The sequence below is a fragment of the Aplysia californica genome, unplaced genomic scaffold (assembly GCF_000002075.1).
Source record: "Aplysia californica isolate F4 #8 unplaced genomic scaffold, AplCal3.0 scaffold00022, whole genome shotgun sequence".
NCBI classification, from domain to species: Eukaryota; Metazoa; Mollusca; class Gastropoda; order Aplysiida; family Aplysiidae; genus Aplysia; species Aplysia californica.
The window spans coordinates 2,467,802-2,490,666 of NW_004797292.1; the positions used below are offsets into that span (position 1 = coordinate 2,467,802).

At 41.0% G+C, this 22,865-nt stretch overlaps 1 protein-coding gene and 1 long non-coding RNA gene across 2 annotated transcripts; both read right to left on the reverse strand.

The window, feature by feature from the left end:
- Window positions 1-13,586: 13,586 nt before the first annotated feature.
- On the reverse strand, window positions 13,587-15,742 carry LOC101847241 (piggyBac transposable element-derived protein 4). Its single transcript, XM_005090848.3, has 2 exons — window positions 15,310-15,742; window positions 13,587-14,971 (listed from the first exon to the last, which is right to left on the reverse strand). The coding sequence occupies exons 1-2, from the start codon at window positions 15,740-15,742 to the stop codon at window positions 13,587-13,589; spliced, it is 1,818 nt and encodes a 605-aa protein (XP_005090905.1).
- Window positions 15,743-18,918: 3,176 nt separating this feature from the next.
- LOC106013185 lies at window positions 18,919-20,404 on the reverse strand. Its single transcript, XR_004859132.1, has 3 exons — window positions 20,336-20,404; window positions 20,016-20,181; window positions 18,919-19,382 (listed from the first exon to the last, which is right to left on the reverse strand). It is a non-coding gene; the product is annotated as an uncharacterized LOC106013185 (long non-coding RNA).
- Window positions 20,405-22,865: the final 2,461 nt, after the last annotated feature.

The window sequence follows — 22,865 nt, forward strand, 5'->3', positions numbered from 1 at the left end:
TACCTCAGTACCTGTACTATACCTGTATCTCGGCAAAAATACCCCAACCATTATTAAAATCTCAGCATACTGAGAAAATTTTAAATGATGATGGCCTATTCATCAAAAAAGGAATTAATATCAGAAATGAAAACATTAGATCTAGCTCATTTATCACCCGAATTCTCATCATGACGTAAGAGTAAAACAGCACTCATGCTGGGTCTACTCGACATTTAAAAAAAATTTACTCAACTTGTTGTATACAAACTGGTTTTCGACCTCAAACGCCACACAAACCATTCAGAAAGGAAATGAATTTAACAAGTGCGCATGTCTAAAAGGTGATAATTGCTGCAACGTTTTTGTTCCGAAATATATCACACAGTCGCCGATAAGCGTCCCTTGGGGACAAAGTGTTAAAGTTTTGGAAGTTAACTACCATACTTCTGAAGAGGAAGTAAATAATTGCCAAGTCTCAACATACTCATACCATTTAGCACAAGACCAGCTTTCTTAAGATTTCTGAAGTCTTACTTGCAATTTTCACATGTATGTGAATGCTCTATTAGTTGGCCCAAAGCAAAGTGATCGGTTATTTGACCAACTATTTAGACCCTTGCAAATTTGTAACTATTTAAGTGTAGCTCTGTATAGTGCTTCATTTCAGTGTGTCTGTTCTTTGTATAGAAAGAGCATCCTGCTATGTGTAGTTTGTTCATACTCAGAATTCAGAGGATGGAGCTGGTAAGATATAGTAGGTGTTCTGCTTTCTTCAATTCTCCAGTGTTGGTTGTAGTGCTGATATTTGCTCTCGTTTTGAGCTTGTCACCCATCAAAAAACTCCACAATGTCGTCAGTCCATATGTGCTGAATTCTTTGTTCTGATATGACCAATTCTTATGCAGTTGCGAGCATCGTAAAACTCTTAATAAGCTTACTGACATGACCAATTGCTGCCTTTACTTATGTAACATTGCTTTATGTACATACCAGTATAGGCTACCAAGTCTGTTCTTTGATACTGCTCCGTGTTGTCTGTAGACTCAAATGGCAATTCAGATTGGATGAAAGGCCTCAGAGAGTATAAGGTTGTGATTTCTTATGGAGTGTTGATCTTCCTTTTGTGCAAAAACCAGGTTGTATCTATTGTTCAAAATGCTGTTTGATTTGTTCTCATTTGTAGAGTTTTCAAACCTGCTGTTTCTTATCCTGTGGATGGGATTTTTTTTTTTTTTCCCCCTTTGTCTCATCGTGTCAATAATCTGAGTCAACGTTTTTGTGAAAATTTGCCTCTTCCTGGGTCTTGCTCATCTCTTTTTTTTTAAAGCCCCTCACTTGTCTCAACCTTTTTATTTCAGTGCTTCAGATGTTTCACGGGCACCATAATGTGGTCTGCTCTTGCTTCTATTCTGTACAGTACTTCTGTTGTCGTAAGTCACTATTGTACTTATTAAGTGACTATTGAACTTGTGTCTTTTCCGTTCTCCAGCTTGACATCGATGGCAGGCTTTAGTTTAAAGGTTGCAATAAAGACTATCTTTTTGGCTTTTGTCATTATGGTTATGAGTGTGCAAGGATATTTTTGTGCGAATGTCCATTTCTTGCAAGTGTTGTCTGTATGGACTGTGGAGGGTTGGTGTGGGCTCTGGTGTGGTTTGCTTCTGTCCTATCAAACATCTGTCGTCCCCATCTCCCCTTCTTCTTTTTTATACATTTTGTTACTCTCTTGTTACACCTCTAATCTTCTGGCGCTCATATGACCTCATGCAGTTGCGAGCGCCGAAAAACCTCTACTAAAACAAAACCATCTGTATGGACTCTGGTTTCTTATTCTCTGTTTAGCTTCCACAGTCTGACAAAAATGTAACTAAACTGTGCAATGATTATGTTAAATGAGAACATTTATGTCGTGAGGGTTATGACCTGTCCACTTGGTGATAATGGAATATAATATGGCTGTTTTTTGCTTTTTTGTATCTTTTCAGGCATTATCATTAATGCTAGACTCTACATATTTATCATGTTGCAACAATAATCGAGTTGGCTGGCGCTCTGATTTAGTTTGCTTCTTCATTACCATCAAACGTCTATCATCCTTATCTCTCCTCCTTCTTTTATGCGTTTGTTACTCTTTTGTAACACTTCTAATCTGTGGCACTTATGACATTATTATTATGTTGCAAGTGCCGTAAAACACTAACCAAAACAAAAACAAAAAAAACTACGTAACATTTGAGTACTAGTCAGCTAGGTGCTGGTGTCTCTTTCTTTGACATCATACAAATATTTGGGAAGATGTGGGTTAAAGAAGGATGTTTTATTATGGTAAATTAATTGACTGGGCTTGCCGACTGCACATACGGGGGCTCTCGTGGTCTAGAAGTCATGGTGTTCACCTTTCATTCTAAGGTCCTGGGTTTGAATCCGGGTAGTGACGGGAACATTTTCTTCTCTAAAATTGTGTCCTTTCACCTCCTTTCCTGCTCTCTAGCAATGTTCTGTTGTCTGCTTTCGTCTCCACTTTCTGCTCCCACTTTCTTCCCCCATCCCCTCACCTCCTTTGCCCCCTCCTCTTGGCTTCTGACTCTTTCTGCAGCATTTCTACTGCTGCTCCTTGGCTCCTTCTTACTGCTGTCTTTCATCCACACCCCTGATCTTCTGGTACTGGTAGGAAAGATCTACACCTAGCTTTCTCTGACAAGGGCGAAAAATCTTAGAGGTCCCATGTGCAAGTTGACCTCGTTAAAAATCCCTTGGTGGTCCATCAATGATTTATTTATAGAGGCACCGGCCATCCATGTCCAGGTGGTCTGAAATCGAAAAGGGTAATCTTCGGCCACCACCCGGGCCTACCAACTTAAAAAGTTTAATGTACCCCGCACGCTCATAGGACCTTATGCAGTTGCAAGCGCCGCAAAACACTTACGGAAAAAAAAAAAAGACTGCATGTTCATACCATAGGACTTTAATAATCTCAGCCTTAGTTTATTTTCCGCCGTTGATTTTGAGGTCAAAAGAGTACATCCTATCTTTATTAACCCAATAATTTATAAGTGATTGCCTCCATTAATTTAAAGTGTTGTCTTTAGCAATGATTTTTTTTTTCAGTTTTTTTAAAACAAAAAGTGGAAATATAGGCCTACTTGCAAGGAAATTTCTGCTAATTTCTGAAGGCAAAGAAGGACTTTTGCTGATGCTATGTTTTAAGAGAGTGCCATGAACTGTATTTGCTTCATCTCTGTTGCTCTCATGAATCATTTGTACATCAATCATATTTTCCGTTGACATTTACTGATCATCCTTTTACAAACGTCAATGCTTTAGTAATATGTTCAAGTATGAAAGAACTTCCTTTGGGGGAGAGGAGCGATGCTTTTTTTTGGGGGGGGTGGGGGGGGGGGGGGAGTAAAACTGTCTTCCCTCTATGACTTTGAACAGTCATGTCTGAAACAGCATTATTTATATCAGAAACCTGAGTCCTTAAATAATCTTGTTATTTCAAAAGGTCTGTTAAACCAATATTATACGGAACCAAACATTGTATGTATGAGCATAATGAGAAACCTATGAAATCCAACAAAAAGAAAAATGTATAGATATTTGGTGGAGATTTACTTTACGGTCAGTCAAAAGACATGCTGCTATGTAAGTACATTTTGATTTATACAAACTGAAACTAAACTTACATGACGTGATGACTACTTTTTTGTGTGCTAAAGACCCAAGTTTGCCATTTATCAAAATCGAAGCTGGCTCACTATTGATTTCTTTCTAGCCATACGGGTCACTATGGTGAAACCTTTCTTATTTTTACACAAGATAAAATGTGCCATGAAAGTCAAATCTTTAATCAATAATTTGTGTACCCTGAAGAAAGTTGAATGGTAAAAGAGGAGAGATAGTGAGAACTTACGTACTTTTGGAAATGCTGTTTCCTATATCAAATATCTATCATCCTTATCTCCCCTTCTTCTTTTTTATGTTTGTTACTGTCTTGTAACATCTCTAATCTTCTGGCGTTCATATCACCTTATGCAGTTGTGAGCGCCGTAATACCTCTACTAAAACAAAAGCATGAGACTTGTGTTGAAGAAAAGCGCTACCAAGTTTTCCCCGCAAGTAACTATGTTGTGGAGAGACTTGTATCACTAGGAACATACTGTGCTTCAGACTGTGCTGTTGAAGCTAGAGAGGTGAACAGAGTAAGTCTGATTCCCTGTAAGGACTTCTCTGTTAACATCCACCCCTTGGCGCTCATATGACCTTATGCAGTTGCCGTAAAACCTTCTACTATAATATATTTTCCTCCTCTTCTGTACACATGATTGGTGGTTCTGTTTATCTTCAACATTGTCTTTTGTCCTAATCTCTTTTTTTGTGAAATTTGAAATGTGACGTTTTTTCTGTATGCTGACTCGTGAACGATCTCTCTGCTCTATACCAGGAACTAGTAGTGCTTCAGTTGAGCAGTTGGATGCGTGTTATATGGGCCTACGATGTTCTTGATCTTTATTTGAATCTCCAGGTGTAGTAACGGGATATTCTTCAATAATAATAATGATAAATAGCATATATGTATTGTGCATGTTCCCGCTCAACAGCAAGTTCTATGTGCTTTACACTATATTATTACCCCAGCAGATCACAGAACACTCCGAAATGTTCTCAACTTCCAGTGAAGCATACAGTGCAAGCAGCTGATTAAGCGCTCAAACACAAACACAGAAGATCTTTCAGTCTACAGCTGGGTACCCATTCCCATCTGGGTGAAGTGAGGAAAATTCTTATCTTTTCCTCCACTACTTCTTCATCCTTCTTATTACTTATCTTCTCCGCCTTTCTTCCTTCTTATTGTCTCCTGCCCTACTTCTTCCTTCTTCTCATCTCCACCACTTCTTCCTTTTTTTTCTGATTTATCTTTGTCATTCACACTGTGCATGCATAAAATTGAAATAGATGCATGAAGTAGATAGCAATAAATTTCAAACCATGATCTTAACCGTTATAGTATAACTTAGAGTATAGCTGTTGTCCTGGTGGTTCAGTACAAGGTTCACCGCCATGTTAGCCTCCTCCAGTAGTGGGGATGAATTCATTGCTTTCATTGACATTGATTTTTTTTTTCTTCTTTTCATTTGTACCTCTGATCATTCATGCTTCCTTCCTCCCATAACTCTTTTGTAAATGAGTTTCCATTTCATACTCAGGTAAATCTACTATAATTATCAATGTGTAAGTGTATATATATAGATGTAGACAGATAGTTCGAGCTTGTAGCTGTTCGCCACTGTGAATTCTGCTCTACAAATTTCTTCCTTCCAAAATCTCAGTGCTTTATGTAGTCTCATTGACATGCTCCGAAGTCTGTTGTACATGTTGGCTTACGCTGTGTACATTCTTGTATTATATTGAGTGATGTATCCTGTTATCAAAACATATCTCTGGTGTAACATGATGCGAATATGTCAATAAATGCCGTCTGAAGAAATTCAGTAGTTTACTCTTAAGACTGTGTTTGCTGTGATTTCTTGTTTTCTGTGGTGCTGAGTGGGTGGCTGGTGGGTGCTCTGGTGTGATTTGGTCCTTCTTTTCTATCAAACATCTATCGTCCTTATCTCTCCCCCTTCTTTTTTGTGTATGTTACTCTCTTGTAACTCCTCTAATCTTCGGCACTTATACAACCTTATTGTGTTGCAAGTTCAGTAAAACACTTACTAAAACTAAACTGATCTCTCCTCCTTTTTTGTGTATGTTACTCTCTTGTAACACATCTATTCTTCGGCACTTATATATGACCTTGCTTATTGTGTTGCTAGTGCCGTAAAACTCTTACGAAAAATGTGATGCTGAGTGTGAGTCAGAGAGTTTGGTGTGAGTTTAAGTTGCACGTGAAAGACACAATCTTATGTCTCAAATGTCTGTCATTTAGTTTAAGTTTTAGTAAGAGTTTTACAGCACTTGCAACACAATAAGGTCATATAAGTGCCGAAGATTCAAGGTGTTACAAGAGAGTAACAAATTTTAAAAATGGAGGAGGGGAATTTCCCATAACTGGTTTTAACATCAGCGCACTGTAGGTGAATGGGGGTATGTTCTCCAGTTTCAACATGAAAATGGAGAAAATTGAGCACAAGGCAGTAATGAAGTTTTTGTTCTTGCGAGGCAAGCAACTACAGGATATTTTTGCGGGGATGCATGCCGTATTATATCTAATATATGGAACTGATTGTCCATCCTATGCTGTGATAAAAATGTTGGTGTAAAAAAATTAAATGTGGATTCATGGACATTGAACATGACCACCGTGATGGTCACCTAGTGACAGCAACAACATAAGAGAAGTTGTTGAAAATCAAGAAACATGTGTTGTCTGATAGTCGGGTAACAGTCGAACGTTTGAACAAAGAAACTAGGTTTAGCATAGGATCAGTTGAACGAATCTCAAATGAATATTTGAATATGACCCAGGTTTCTGCGAGATGGGCCCCACGTTTGTTGATTCTTCCTCAAAAAGTGCAAAATGTGGATTGTTGTCAAGAATTGCTTGGTCTGTATGAAAAGGATAAAACTAAATTTTTGGAAAGACTTGTAACCATGGATGAGACATGGGTCCACCACTACGATCCTGAGTCAAAATCTGCAACAATGCAGTGGAAATCGCCCTCGTCTCCAACACCAAAGAAGGCAAAGGTGCAGCCATCAAGTGGGAAAGTGATGCTATCAGTTTTTTGGGGGACCAAGAAGGAGTGATTATGGCAGACTATCTTGAAAATGGACATACTATCACCGGAGACCATTATTCTCACCAGCTTAAAAAATTACGAGATGTTTTAAATTTAAAAGAAGAACGCAGAGGAAAGATCCGAAAAGGCATTTTGCTGCTTTACGACAACGCGCCAGCACACACTTCAAGAAAAGCTGCAGAAACTGCTTCCGAAAGTGGCTATGATTTGACACATCCACCCTATTCTCCAGATTTAGCCCCGTCCGACATTTTTTTTATTCCTTAAACTAAAAAAGGATTTAAGAAGGCATTTTGAAAGTGACGATGAGGTCAGAGAAGCGATAGAGGGATGGTTTTCTACAAAGAGTGGGTCTTCTATGCTCAATGTCTTTTCAAGGTCATACACCGATGGCAAAAATGTTTAACTGTGGGGGGGGGGGGGGGGGGGGGCGACTACATTGAGAAAGCCGTTCGCTCACGCTCGTGTAAGCGCACTGCCCGAGGCAATGAAATTAAAAGAATCCCCAAATGAAAACCGTTGCGTCCACATAGATGTGTCATTGAGGACGCATCAGTGAGGAGCGGCACTGACGTTTCTTGCGGAATCCAAACTACATTCTTTCCAGGGCCGTCCAAGCTGTCCGTGGCGTTGTTTTCACGTTTAGTTGCAATTGTACCAAAGCAGTGCTTCTGCTTACGCCTACAGTTTGATGTAGCAAGTGATTCAAACATAGACACAGATGCGCTCATGTCATCCGTGTACGTTAGAACTGCCATTTGGGACAAACGCAGCAAAGTTCATATTGTACGTATGTACTTTTACGGGTAGGATACGAATATAGTGTTATTGAAAGTCGTACACTCATCACTAAATGACATATTATGATGATAATGATGATTTTTTTTCCTTAATGGGCCTGGCGGACTCCACGAAGAAATCTTCGAGCGAGAGCGAGGCTCTTTTTCCCGGCTCCTGAATATGCTTAGCTGCACCTCCACTCGTCCAAATAACTCCATTCGAATTGCAATTGTTCATGGACCTTCAAACATATGTTTGACATCCTCCTTTTCATGGCTGCATCTTCGGCAACATGGGCTGAGCTCTTCATTTACAAAGTTCTTATACCACCTTAAGCTCCAATGATAGTCCGACCGCAGTCTCACGAGGTCAACCTGGTCCCAGCGATATGTGATAGATTTTTGTTCCCGCTTATAGGAGTACCCAGAGTGATAATGATGATGATGATTGTGACGATTATAGAACCACGCGCTGCCCCCCCCCCCCCTCTCTCTCTCTCTCTCTCTCTCTCTCTCTCTCTCTCTCTCTCTCTCTCTCTCTCTCTCTCTCTCTCTCCTTTTTTTTCTCCCTCTCCCTCTCTCTTTCTCTCAAAATTTGCCCAGCGTGATCTGGACTAGAAAGTTCAGAGCAAAATGGTCAATGGTCGCTTTTAAGGACAAGCAGGCTAACCCAGATTTCAGGGGTTTTCAGAAATCTTGACCTACACCAAAAGTGGGTATTGCCCATTGGTGTGTATATTTGTTTGGTTGTTGTTGTTTTTTAGAGAAAACTCTCCTTGTCTTTTCTGAACAAGGGGTAAAAAACTGTAACTTCAATTTTCTCAAAACAGCATTTTTGGGAGAGCCCCCTTGTATTTAAAAGCGACCATATATGAGGTAAAAACGTCTCTCACGTCTTGAGCATTATTAGTGCCTCTACTAGCAAGCTCCCATGTCACATCCGATCACGGGAATGGCACTTTAGACAAAGTTTAGTAAGATTTTGGACAACGCCTTCCCTGTCTATTAGGGTGTTGTGAAGGATGCATAATATACACTTGATGGAAAACGGCCTCGTGTGACAGCGTTCTCTCTATATATATGGTCGCTTTTAAGCTCAATGGGGCTATCCCGAAAAACGCTGTTTTGAGAAAAATCGAAGGTAAAGTTTTTGCTCCTTGTTCAGTTTCTTTATTCATAAGACAAGGAGAATTTTCTCTATAACCAAACAAATATACACACCAATGAAACCAAACCTTTCCTATAGGTAGGGCAATGCCCATTTTTGGAGTCGGTCAAGATTTCTGGCAACCCCCAAAATCTGGGTTAGCCGGCTTGCCCTTAAAAGTGACTATATTAATATGATATATGGGGTCAAGCAGGCACTTTCCTTCCAAAGCTTAAGCGGCTGACAGCGCAATTGTTAAAAGTACGGCCTCGGGCAGCTTTCTCTGTGTGATCGCCTTTACGCAGTTGAAGACGACAAGAAACTCATACAAAAAAAAAAAACCAACAACAATAAAACAACAACAACAAAAGACTACAACTCTGACTTCTTGATCTATTCTTTGAGTTGCTGTGATGAAAGAAAGGAAGTCATAAAAATCTAATTAATAATTTTGAGTCTCATTCCACGTGCGCTAATGTAGAGCTAGTTGAATAAACAATCCTGTGATTTGAGCAATGGGTAGCCGAGGTTAATGGTGAGTTTTCACTCCTCTCCACATGTGCGCGTGCTGTGACGTCCGTGCGGCGGATTGCTGACCAGATTTAAGGGCTGTGCAGAATGAGTAGATTAAAATATCGAAAGCTTCCGGATGTAAAAAACCCCAAACTGAATTGTACTAATTTTTTCATTATTTAATCGGACTAAAGAAATCGTCCATGGTCTTTATGTCTTATGTGAATAGTCTTTAAAAGTCGGGACTGGTGTACTGTAAATAGCCTAAATTTTCAACGTTTATTTTTAATGAAGTGTTCAGTCATTAAAAAACAAACTTATAACTATAAGAAGCTGTCATCACATATGGATGATGATGATGATGATGATGATGATGATGATAATGATGATGATGACGATATTACACATCTCAAATTACTAACAATTTTTTTTTCTGTAGGTATTTTTACGCTGTTATCGTCACAATTTAGATAATTTAGCAGACGGGCTTCCTATCCTACCTCTCAAGGTCAACCTGGGAGGTTTGAGAGGTATACAACATCCCAGCAGAAAGACCAAGATACTCGATAGGAAGTTTCTCTCCATTCAGGAATTGAACTCGGGTCTCCTGTGAGTGACAGAAAAGCCCACTGCTTTATCACACTGGTCGGCTTATTGTCATAAGAAGCACAATGAAATTAATATGCTTTGAGGATAGGATACAGTGTTAGTGAACTAGAACTGAATGTGTAAGCTTCAACAAGTGTTTGCAAGTGCCGTAAAACAATAAAACCTTTTTTTAAAGCTCTCACAAAACTAGACATATCATCGCAACCAGACTTCTAATAACTAAACCAGTAGAAGACGCTGTGCAGGTAGAACCAAAGAAGGCCTTATTTGTGATTTGTGGTTCTTAGACGTTAATCGTGTCTGACTTAAAATCACAACCACAGTCATATAGATCTAGATGAATAAAATACATACCTATGAACAGTCGAAGAACTATATGATGAACGTGTCTCCTTACTACAGAATTTGGGCTCCTGACAGACCTTATGTATACAGTATACTACACTCCCTTTTGGTGCGTATTATGGATCTCGTAAATTTTGATTTTCACTGGCTGTTGTTTTTTTATTTTTAATACTTTTTTATATTTCGTCTGGACTCTTGACTCTTGGGGATGCACGGCGTTTTGATGTCTGTCTCTCACCCCTTGGACTTGGAGATGCGTGAATATTTTGTGTAGTTTCCCCCCTGGGGCGGGCGTTATGGAATATACAGGGCTCTTTTGTAGGCAATCAGGCTACTACCGAGGGGTCGTTTTGTTCTCTGCAGATAGCTTAGTGGAACTTTAGGTTTCAAGAAAGGCCTGCAAGGGAAACCGTTAAACTTTTAATTTATTTAATTACCTTATTTTTGTTGTAACTAAGACGATTGAAACTGTCGTCTCATTTTCGTAATTTTGAACCAGAAAAGGTTTGGTGACGGAAAAAGGGAACATTGATATTGTAGCTTGCAATATATTCATTCTTGAAACAGTATTCCTTTTGGCAGGAAACATAAGTTATCATTTTACATAAATTATTGGGCGGAGCAGAAAAATAAACTAGCACTTCGAAAACTGTTAATATAATTAATAATTGTATTATGAACTGTGCAGACTAATCAAAATTTTGTTACAGCTCTGACTCTGCTTGTGTCGCATTCTGCAGTGTAAAAGTCTAAGAGCTGTGTACATTTTTATATAGCCTACAATGTGCATAATATACTCACACTACCAAAAATTAATTGTTTAAAAAAGTGTATCAGCTAAACAGCAAAACCTATGCTCGGAGTATAAGAATCGCAGACATAATAATGTTCTCGGAGTATTACAGTCCTTTTTTTTAGGGTAAGTGTTTTACGGCGCTCACAACTGCATACAGTCAAATGAGCGCACGAGACACACCAAACATTTTCAGTTACCAAATTTTGAATTTTGCTGGGGTGGCGGCCGAAGCATACTCTAACCGATTGTGGACCATCAAAGGATCTTTGACGTGCGCAACTTGCACATTGGACCTTCGAGATTTTCACCCTTGTCTGAGAAGGCTAGCTGTAGGTCTTACCTTACATAAGATCGGGGTGGGGCAGAAGAATTTAAGGAGCCAAAGAGTAGCAGTAGAAAGGCTGCAGAAAGAGTCAGGAGCCCAGAGGAGGGGGCAAAGGAGGTGAGGGGTGGGGGCAGAAAGTGCACATGGGGACGAAAGCAGACGACAGAGAGAGCAGGAAAGGATGTGAAAGGAGAACATCTTAGAAAAAAAAGTCTGTATTCTTTCCCGTTCTCCCCTTCTCTCTCACCAACATCTTCGCTTTTTTTTAATGACCTGCGGCTGCGTCGTTAGATCAGTTTTGTAGATCTATCTCGTGTGTTTTGCCTTTGAGGTATGTTTAGCAACCGTGCTGTTGGCCCTATTTCACTTCCTCGTATTTAGGCCTATATGAAGTTTTCTAGCATTTTAAATTGTTTCGTGAGTTTTCAAGGTTCTCCACCAACTTGAAGCGCACAATTTGCTGATAATAATAATATTAATAATAATAATAATAATAATAATAATAATAATAATAATAATAATAATAATAATAATAATGATAATAATAATAATAATAAATAATAATAATACATGTAATAATAATAATAATAATAATAATAATAATAATAATAATAGTAATTATGATTATGCTGGACTCCGGAGCGTGCGGCTCTGGTTTGAATCCCCCAAAACGTTTTGAACTTGCTTGTTGTTTTGTGTTTTTTTTCGGAGGGGGGGTTCAATATGGGTAGCGACCACTTGTTGCGAAAGGTCGAACTACCCCACATCCCTGCGCTGCTTGCGACCATAGCTCGTGAGATCATGCATGGCAGAACATACGCAGCATTGCAGAACATGAACTGCACGAAGCTGACGAAGCGGGAGTTTCAGACTGCTGGGGCTGGATACTAGATTGTCTACTGTCTACAATACGACGATTTGCACGCACGCCATTTTGGCTAAGCGTGGGTAATTTCGAGTGGCCACAGTGCTGGCTGAGATTTTTTGGATGAAGTTTTCACAAATTGAAAGCAGTAAGGTCATAAAAAGGTAAGATTGAACTTTGGTGGACCCAACACCGAGTGAAGCCGGAACAAGATCTAGAATCTAGGGTAGATCTCTAGACCGGGCCATAAGGCAAGGCACCACCATTTCACACCGACACCGTTTCTCAAACAAAAATGCCAAATATTATTGTAGGCACTTTTGGACAAAAAATTCCGAACACTACCATCCCTATGTGTCATACATCATTACCTTGGGGTAAGATTGAACTTTGATGGGGGGGGGGGGGGGGGAGGTGGAACTACTTTTGGGCGTCATGTGATGCCATGCGCTGGTCCAATGTTCTTCCTTGGCCTTTTCTTTTAGTTTAGTCGTGGATTTCTGGCCACAAAAATTCATCTAGATCTAGGTGTCCTGCGAGCATTGTCGAGTGCACCCCCGCCATAGACTTGAATCTTGCTTTGCAATTTTTCCAAAAGCATTCTATGCGATTTGTGCACGCTCCAGTGACAGGATCTACAAAATATCTGTCATGGATTACTGTCTGGTGCTGGTAGGGTGGTACCACGTCCACTGGGAGGTTTGGAATGCCCTGGTACTAGGCAGTTTGATAAAAAAAATTAAATTTGTTTTAGAGTCTGGAAATACATCTCATTGGATAGAGGGTGCTGTAACTAGCACAGAACACTTTAAATTTTGAAAATATCTTGATTGGTTCAAAAGTTATGACATTTTTTGTGACTGAATCTTGGATGTAAATTGCATTGGAGTTCTGTGATCGAAATTTGACCCCACCCACTGAATTCCCTCTTCTAAATGGTAGAGAGGCCTTTTAAACGGCATTATAATACATGTTTTTTCACAATTATCAATTAGAAACAATTTTTACAAATTGTTTCTGTAAAATTGACACAGTGTGACAGTTGTGAACAACAAATTGTTACATAATTACGTGTAACGTGTTAGTTATGTAACATAATCGGTTAGTCACACAGTTGGTATGAGCAGAAAACACACTTGGTTTCAATAATACATATAAATACTACAGGAGGCAGTTGTATATGACCATTCTTTATTAACCCTTACAGCCCTGTGCTGAAATCCTGATTGTTTCCCCTCAGGACTGACTTGAAATCAGAGATTTGAAGGGTTCAGGGGGTGTGTTGAAAAAAGGCTCACAGTGGCTTAAGTATAGAAGATAGATAATAATACATAGAGAGTTTTTTGTTCACAAATGAATAAAGAATGTGAAATAAAATAAAATATGTTGAAAAATTGTGTTTGCATTTTATTACTGTTGCATAATGTGATGTAATACGTAAAAATTTCACAAACCTCCCAGTCCCTTGGGCAATTTCTCCAATTATTGGAGCTTTTGCCTTTTGTAGCCTCCCAGCTCCTGTCTCCTTGCTTCTTGCTGATAATCCATTTTTGTATGAAATAAAATAAAACACTCAGGATAGCACAGGGGGGCGTTACAGTCCTGGCACCAGTGGCTGGTTTGTTGTCGTTTACAGCCTTTTCTTGATGCTGCTGGGAGATTGCACACAACACAGTCTCGAGCTCCGTGGCTCCGCTTAGAGCCTTCAGCAGCCGGAATGAAACGACTAAAATGACGCTCCGTCAGTCTCGGCAATGCTGGAACATCGGTGGTGGCACGACGTTTCCCACCTTGTGTCGTGGGCCTTCTCGCTGAAGGAGCCTCTGAGACCAGCGTCTCCACAATGCTTTTTCTAAACTCAGCATGAGTGAGTTTCTTCTGTGCTGGAGAAAACTTCAGGTAGAGTTGAAATGCATTCACGAGGCAGAGGTCCATGAGATAGAAGGCGAGCTTCCTCCACCACTTGAGGGACCTTCTCGAAATCTCGTAGTACGAGGTGACCTGATCCATCAGGTCAACCCCACCCATCTTGGAGCAATAGTCCAGAATGCATGATGGCTTCATCGCAGTTTTGCGCCGAGGTTTATAAACCACCTGGCCTGTGGGGTCATGGATGGACGAGAGGACATGAACAGACCGCTTGTGTTGATATTTGATGGCGGTCAAGCGGTCATTCACACGCGCCACGGTTTGAAACTCAGACATGTTGGCATTGACCGGAAGCCTGAACACCGAAGGCAGGCCACGTCTGTTGGGGCGAACAGTTCCACACGCGTACGTGTTGAGCGCTGCGAGATGTTGGAAGAGGGCTGGCGATGAATAGTAATTGTCCATATATAGATGGTGTCCTTTGTGTAAACACCCAGCCTTCTCCATCAGCCCACACACAATCTTTTCAGTAGACCCAGCTGTGGCAGGCAAGCCTGTCGAAACTGCAGCTTCATCCAGGGGTGAAAGTTGGGCACAATAAACGTCAAAGTACAAACAGTAACCCGACGAGGACTCGCAGAGGGTATAAAGTTTTATCCCAAAGCGATTTGGTTTGGCGGGATTATATACTTTGAACCTCAAACGCCCCTTGAAAGGGCAGGTTGCTTCGTCCACCGCGAGGTCTCTCTGAGGAGAATAAGCTGACGAAAAGCTATCCAAACATCTCTTGATCAGGGGTCTTACTTTGAAAAGACGATCCCTGTTGTCTTGGTCCTGATCCAGTTCTTCTTCCACATCACTTATATGGAAATTCCACAATATGTGGAAAAAACGGTCCCGACTCATTGTCCTGGAAAACCAAGGAGTCCTTGTCGGCCCACTGTTCGTCCAGAAGTCTTTCAGATTTTGTTTAGGAACGAGTCCCATGTTCAGAACAACTGCAGAAGAGATCAGTAACACCACTGTCTTTTATGGGTCCCAAGGTTGAAATGGAATCTTATGGAATCAGCCCCAATTGTCTTACATAGATCTACCCCCCCCCCCCCCCCCCCCTGAAAAAAGACGAACATTTTGAGTTTGAGGGGGGAAAAAATGTTTAGTTTAGTCTAGATCCAGATCTAGATCTAGACCTAGATCTAGATCTAGACTCAGGCAGACAAAAGGCAAATTATGGGACCCATAAAAGACCCCCCAAAAATAGTGTAGATCTAGATTCTAGATCTAGCTCTAGATCTAGATATATACTAGATCTAGATCTAAATCTAGATCTACTTACCAGCTATGAACACTTTCATCTCATCTAGATCGACATCTTTCCAGGACGCGAGGTAGACATTTTCCCCAACATCTGAAGCTTGCTGCTTGAAGCAGGCATAAGAATTCGTTTGTTCAACACAAGTGTTCAAAAAATTGTCGTCGATGAAAATTTGGAAAAAGTCAATTGGTTTCATTTCAACATTGACACCAGAGTTCAGTTGCGACTGTCCTTCGAAGTCTGGTAGTGGAGGTCTGTTGTTGACGGTCGGGCGAACCCATCCGTTTTCCAAATCATCGGGGTGGTCGGCATCGTGTTCTGGAGCAAAATCCAACAAACTGACACGGGCAGCATTCTGTCTTTCTCTTCCTATATCTCCATTCTCAAATCCTTCAAATTCATCATCAGAGCTGTCTTCAAAAAGGTCTATCAATTCCCGATCGTTGAAATCCATCGCGCACGGAACAATCACTCCAACTGCGCTCGCTGAACTGACAAAAGACGCTCGATCTCCCTCCACTTTGAATGCACGCGCAATTGTCGGATGGGGGTCAATTTTTTAAAGCTATGCACCAAATGAAAGGTCATCCAATCAGGATTCAGGAAAATATTTGCCCCGGGCGATTTACCGGCGATATCGGCAGTAATGGACGTGTTTTCGTTAGCAACCACTAGGTTGGAAATAGTCGCGATCAGGCCTCGGGAACGCCATTTCCGGGTTGAAAATAGTCGCGTACAGGGCTGTAAGGGTTAAAAGATCTTTGCAACGGTAGTCTTAAGCACCAATTTATGTAGATTACATAACGTTATGTAATCACATGAAGATATTCAATAAAACCAGAAGGACACAACGGATTTGGACAAGATTTACATCAAATTACTCGTCTGAACAAGACGAATCCAACTGGGCTGTCACTGCCCATGTTAGGTAAAAAAAAAAAATGTTTAGGTGAGGTATTAAATTTTCCTTTAACAGTAATTACACGACATGAAATCAAAGGAAACAGTGTCTTGTTGTACAACATCCACATTAGTAACAACAACCAACACTCACCACAAATAGCTCGTACCTCCATCCAGTGATCAGGATATGTGGTAAGGGGAATCTAACTCTTTAACACAGGGTCAGATCTCCAAGGACCATGTCAGCGAAGATGTCTTCTTGGGGAATGTCGTAGTCTTCTTTGTTGCTCTCGTCCTCTGAAAATTTCCAGTAAGACACAACAAAGAAGTACTTTGAAGCCTTCCTCTTGACCTCAACCACCCTCCCGTAGTAGGACAGATCGGCGCCGTCTTCCTCCTCCCACGTCTGGAGAGACAGAGCGCCGTTGAGAAGACTGGACTCCCTGGACAGATGAAAAGTAGTGACGAAGTCCCTCAATTCATTGGACACCGCGAGGCTGTCGATGGGTTCCTTTCCTTCCAGGGTCTTTCCAATCTTCCGGGACAGAGCCTTCCGTTTGGTCCTGTCCCTGCCTTTAGCCAAGGCCTCACGACGCTCCGAAATCTCTTGTCTGACCCTGGCCTTTTCAAGGATAGCCCTACTCCGAGCGCGATACCCCTCCTTCACAGCGAAAGAAATAAGTCCCTTCCTCTCCTCTGAACTCTTCCCATCCAGCCACTGTAAGGTGTTGTTGAATCGGGACTTAACTTTTCCGCTGAGAAAGCCAGTGGTAGCGTTAGAGGCACGGCGGTAGAGACCATCAAGCAAGGCCAGGGCCCGTTCAGAAGCCATGTTGTGGGAAGGAGCCAACTGTCCTGCTTCCACATCCTCGGGTCTCCTTTCTCCCAGGTCTCCGCCAAGGTAGCGGTTCAGTTGTCGCAAGACAACCTTCTGAACAGAGGAGAGTAGTTCTCTCAAGACGGAAACCTGAAAGTCAGGCTGCGAGGATGAAAAACAGCACAAGGCAGAGAGGGTGACATCGTTTTGGACATTGAGTATGTTACAGAAGACATCTTGCTGAGGCTGCAGCAGTTGTTCAGGCTGGCTGGTCCATTCTTTCAGGGTCTCGGCACATTGTTTGATTTTGGGAACCTACAAAAAGAAAATCAGTAAAACTCTGGAAGAGGCTAGAGAGACCAGGATCCTGGTCTGTCTAGCCTGTGAGTCTAGAGAGACCAGGACCCACATATGGGTTTTCTTCCGCCAACTTGATTCTAATTCTAAATTTAGATCTAGAATCTACTAGATAATAGATATCTAGATCGAGATCAACACCACATTTGTAAGTTGCCCATTCAATTTCACAACATTTAATGGAAGAAAACCCATGTGCGGCAACATCACACACAAAAATCGCAGTTACACAAGTCTATGACGAAATGACGGGTATTTCTTCATTTACGTAAGCCAAGCCCAAGGCACTGGAACTTCCAACCTCCTGACAAACTGTGTTTTTATACACTTTGGCACTTTGGATCATTCACAACTCCTAATTACCAGGTGTTGTTGTTGCCGCATATGGGTTATCAGCCCATTTTCTTTCTATATCAAGACATACTGGATCTAGATCTATCTAGAACCTAGGGGGAAAAGTAAACCGTGAAGCATTCACTTACGTGGATTCCTTAAGATGGCCTTTAGAGGTGAACTTGCCTTCGTGGACACACCTGAAGGTGACGTGGGTGTACTTCAAATCCTCTTTGTAACGAAAGTTGCCTTTCAGTTTTGAATTTGCAGCCCTCACTGTCAAACTGGACTTCCCTACCACTAGATGCTCGTTGCTTTCGGCTTTCCTCGACGTCAAGACGGCCATAAAATCATCAAATGAGTCGAAATACTGCCCTACGGAGATGGGGGCCGCCATCTTGAAGTCGAAAATTGAAAGGAAAGGAAGTTGGACTCGGGGTTTGAGCATGCGCACACGCAGAAAATTTCCCTGGTCTCCCTAGCCAGGCTGGCTAGGGAGACCAGGATCCTGGTCTCGGGAGACACTTCGTTAAAATTGTGGTGTACATATTACGATTTGCGAAAAAGGGGTGTCGGGATGAGTCCATTTTATTTATAGCATCGCATCACAACATGGGATCTTTAAGAATATATATCGGCAGCGTGACTAAATAATTGCAAAGCTTTTTATGATGACTTTAGACCATGCCAACAGTAAAAGATAAGTTAATTCAATCTAGCATGCCGTACAATTAAAAATTCTTTTTCCCCGTTGAGACGCGAACACCCCGAGACGAGATAACCTCGCCTCGGAATACCCCCATTGCGATGTTACAGGGGAATAGAGAGAAAAACAACCGGATGCGCGCGCCCGCCATTGCCCTATTTCAAGTGACCAATGAACGGGCCCAGAGTAGTCAAGCAGGGATTTCTAGGTCACATACATTTGCCACGAGAGTGAGGGGAAAATGGCCGGTCTCCGTGCGAAGCCGCTTTAGATAGGGGGGTAGTCGTGCATTTATGATCGGGTCTAAACAACTACATGACACAGAACGTTCAAATTTGAGCACACTATAGAGGATAGATAGATCTATTACCATCTCGGCATTGAAATTCAAACTCCTTATAGTTTTCGGTGTACATGATACGAAAGTGTTCCCAACACCAAAAGTATAGGTTAATTTATGGCAGATTTCACGGTAAGGTCCCACAGATTTCCCACTTTTCAAAAAAATTTTGATTTTTTCAATCTTTGTCCAGATAGATGTATCATATATCAAATTAAAGCTCTTTCAAAGGGGAATTCAAATATGTGAACTAAAGAGTCAGCAAAGGTTCAGGAAAAAAAATATTAACAAAAAAGCAACCTCACCTCAGAATTTCCGCAACGTCCAAAATAATCCAAAGTTTCAGAAAGAACATCACAATCCATGAAAACACAGCCACAGTTGAAAAGATTTTGTATTCCAATATTCAATAACACCCTCCCCACCAAATACAACAACAAAAAAACATTCAAAAAAAAAAATTAATCAAAAAAATGTCTCCCCCGATTGTCTATAGTCGGAGGGTGGAGGACCACAACCTCCTCGAGGTGTACTACACATATCTCTGGTACATGAGGGAAAATGAAAGAAGCCCCTTGTTTCCTCATGAAGGAAACAAGGAGCTCTCCATCCTCTAGAACCTCTTGTGGTGGAATGACCTGCAAAAAAGAAATGGAAAGAATTATAGAGATTTACCCATATAAAAGACTTTAATCAAAATTGCGACTTTTGAAATCTATTCTTTTATCAAGACTAAATTTAAAATCACCAGTTGTCTCCATATGATAAAATAGGTATGGCATGGATTTTAACACCAATTTCGAAGGATAAAACATTGATTATTATAACTGTTTAGTGGATTACATAAAATGAAAAAAAATAGAGAAATATCCGCCTGCAAAAAAAAAAAAGGGAAACGTATAGAAATATTGAACTGAAAAAAACCCAACAAACAACAAACAAAACATGGCAAAAAAGTGTTGAACTGAAAAAACAAAAACAAAAATGAAACATGGTAAACAAATGTCAAGCTGAAACAAAACAAAAAAACCCCAATGAAACAGAAAAAAAATTTCAACTGAAAAATGTACAATTCAGACATTGTAGAGAAATGTCGAACTGAAAAAAACAAACCAAATGAAATATGGTTGGGTTAAGTCCAGCTGAAAAAATAAATGAAACATGGTAGAGAAATTAATGTTTGGACAAAAAACCCAAATGAAACATGGTAAAGAAACGTACAGGGGGAAAAAACAAATGAAAGATGGTAGGCAAAGAAAAGAAAAACTTACAACAGCATTGTACATGAGTTGCTTCCTTCCAACAGTGTATGTAATTGAAACGAAGTCGCCAATCCTTGGCTCAGTTCGATCCAAGGTGGTGGACTCCGTTTCCTTGTGCTGGGAAGTAGAAGGCTCTGGGTCCTCCAAAAATGCCTCGTTAAGGACACTGGGGTGGCTGTTTCATAAAACAAAAATACAAAAAGTTGCTTTACATCACACACACACTACACACACACACACACATGTAAATATCAATGAGTTCATGCAAACATCAGTAGAGGTAGAAATTATTATTATCATTAGTTTTATAGGAAAAAATTATCCCTCACCTTGGTCGGATCTTGTGGATGATGTGGGTGCCCACATATGCCTGGTTGTGGCATCCACCTTCATCCCTTTGACAGGCAAGGCAGAAGCATGCCAGCGTCCTTGTCCTTATAATGTAGTTGGAGACCCTCTCCGCCTGGTGGATCCTCCGGGTCCCAGGGATGGTGATCACATCAGTCTCTGGACGGTCCCTTAGGATTTCATTTTTTCCAACCAGGAAGAATTCCCGTCGGAAACCGTCCAGAGATCTGACCAGCTCTCTGTTACACCAGGCAAAGAGGTCTCCAGCATCCTTGACGGTGAGCTTCCCTGAGGTCACCGCCCGGTCCACAGCCTGGTTGATGACCCCAGTCTCACCGTCAGCCTCCCCTTTCCCATGCTCTGACCCAAAGAAAATGCGCTGTATCTTTTGGCCTGAGAAGGGAAAACAGTAGAACTGTACCTGAAATATCTCAATGTTGTGATGAAATAGGGGCACAGAGTACATCATAATTCATGTATGCGAGATGTGGGTACTTTTTAACAAAAAGGGCATAAATTTATATTGAAAAAAAAAAAAGCCAACAACATAGAAAAGACAAAGAGCGGGATGAGACCGCACAACCGATGAAAATATTTTCTTACCAGTGTGCAGGCTAAGGTCAGCAAAGGTGCCCTTTCCTTTGTACTGGCCAGCACAGCCATCGCTGAAAATGTACATTTTTTGTACAGTGGGGGCTGCCTTGGCCAAAGCCTCCAAGGACATAACAGTGAAATGATGCACAGCATGATAATCATGACAAATATCGTCTGACATGAAAACCATGCTGTGCCTCACTAGTCCTTCACCACTTCGGTAGAAGCAGACGATGGGATGCATGGTGATCTGAGACTTGCCGAAATGGGCACTCTTCACCTCAACGGTATATGAGGCTTTCCTATTTTCGGCAAAGTCCATCACCATGATTGCTTCGTCTGTCTGAAGGGTGTCCTTCAGATGGCAGTACTGGCGGTACTGCCAAAAGAAGGTGTGGAGGTGGCGAACAAAGGTGTTTCCCTGGGTTGGCTGGAGGAGGTCCTTTCTTATGAACTCCTCCAGGAGTTCCCTGTCAAAGAAAGTGGAATATGGTTGAAATAATAAACCATCAATCAAGCTAAGTTAATACTGCTTTCAGTGCTGTGGGAGAGAACATTATACTATTTAGTGTCATTTTCAAAATTAAAGGGAGTGTGTATTTTATTTTCCACCTTTCCTAGAAAGTGGTTTTACATCTCAGCTGAAGGTCCCAATAAGAAACTATAGAGGTTGAACATAACCATGGTTACCTGCAAATATCTTTATTAAAGTATCAAAACCTTTCATAATACTTCAGTGCTTTCTACAATTAATAAATAAAACAGGACCTGGAAAATTGGGCTCAAAATAATTCAGCTCATAAGAAACTTACTCCAGAGTCCCTTGCTTGGTCAGAAGTTCAAGCCTCATTCTCCCCTCCTTGGATATGCGCTCCCAATGCTGCCAGGGAGTGATGGTGGCCCCATAACTGCCAAATTGTCCTTGCAGGAAGTTTGACGGGTCCTGGCATTTACTGCATTTTCCTGTAACCAAAATTGTAAAATATAAAAATAGGCAGTTAAAAGTATCCTTTCCTTTGTTCAAATTCTTGTCTAATAGGCGACTTGCAATAAGAGTAATAATGAATGACACAACAAAACATAGGCCTACCTTCTAGGCAAGCAGGGTGGTGCCAGTCACTGCCTGCTTCCTTAGGACACAATAGAAGGTCCAACAATCGAGTTTCAGGCGGCATCCGGAAATCTTCTAGATTGCGAGCCATCACTCGATTGAGGACCTCTATTTTTAGCCGGACGTTGAGGCAGTACATGCATGCACATGTCTCCGCTGTGCCTTGCCCAATCAGTCGGACTGTCTTTGGGCGGAGGGTGGTGAACTTCGTGAATCCAACCGCGGCATCTGGATTCTCCTTCTGAAAGGAAACCAAAATAATAAAAATGGCATTATTACTTGAACAAAATGTTTTCACATAATATAGACAATATGAATTCTTGATTTGATGTAAGAGACCAAAAGTTTTTGTTCAGAAACGCATGCCTTCTGAAATAATTACCAATAGCTAATAAAGAAGATCAAATGTAGAGAGGTTTCCTAAAATATGTACCTTGAACAAAATGAAGGCCTCTTTTAGCGTCATCAGCATGATCCGCCCTGGGCCAGCCTTCGTGGCATACCTCTTATGAGGCAAAACTCTGGCCACATCCTGCCGCAGATAGAAAGCCTGCGGATAAATTATGAAGTGAATATTTTAGCAACATGGACAATCCATTGAAATGATTATTGATGACAAAATTCCATTTGAAAACTTCATTCAAAGTGAAATGCAGTGTATGTGACAGTCAAGTTTTGTCTTCAAATACTGAAATGCTTTTCAAAACATCAAAGGTCATTTCACAAAAGTGTTGCTGGATGCCCATCAATGAATGGGCAGAAAAAAAACATACCTAGACACAAAAGTAGGACCCCACTTAGATTGG

Bases quoted from the DNA above. Each gene is read 5' to 3' on its own strand.
- LOC101847241 (XM_005090848.3), bottom strand. From the start codon at position 15,742: ATGGATTTCAACGATCGGGAATTGATAGACCTTTTTGAAGACAGCTCT. The intron at 14,972-15,309 runs GTAAGTAGATCT...TCTCTTCTGCAG, and splicing joins GATGAAAGTGTTCATAGCTG to TTGTTCTGAACATGGGACTC.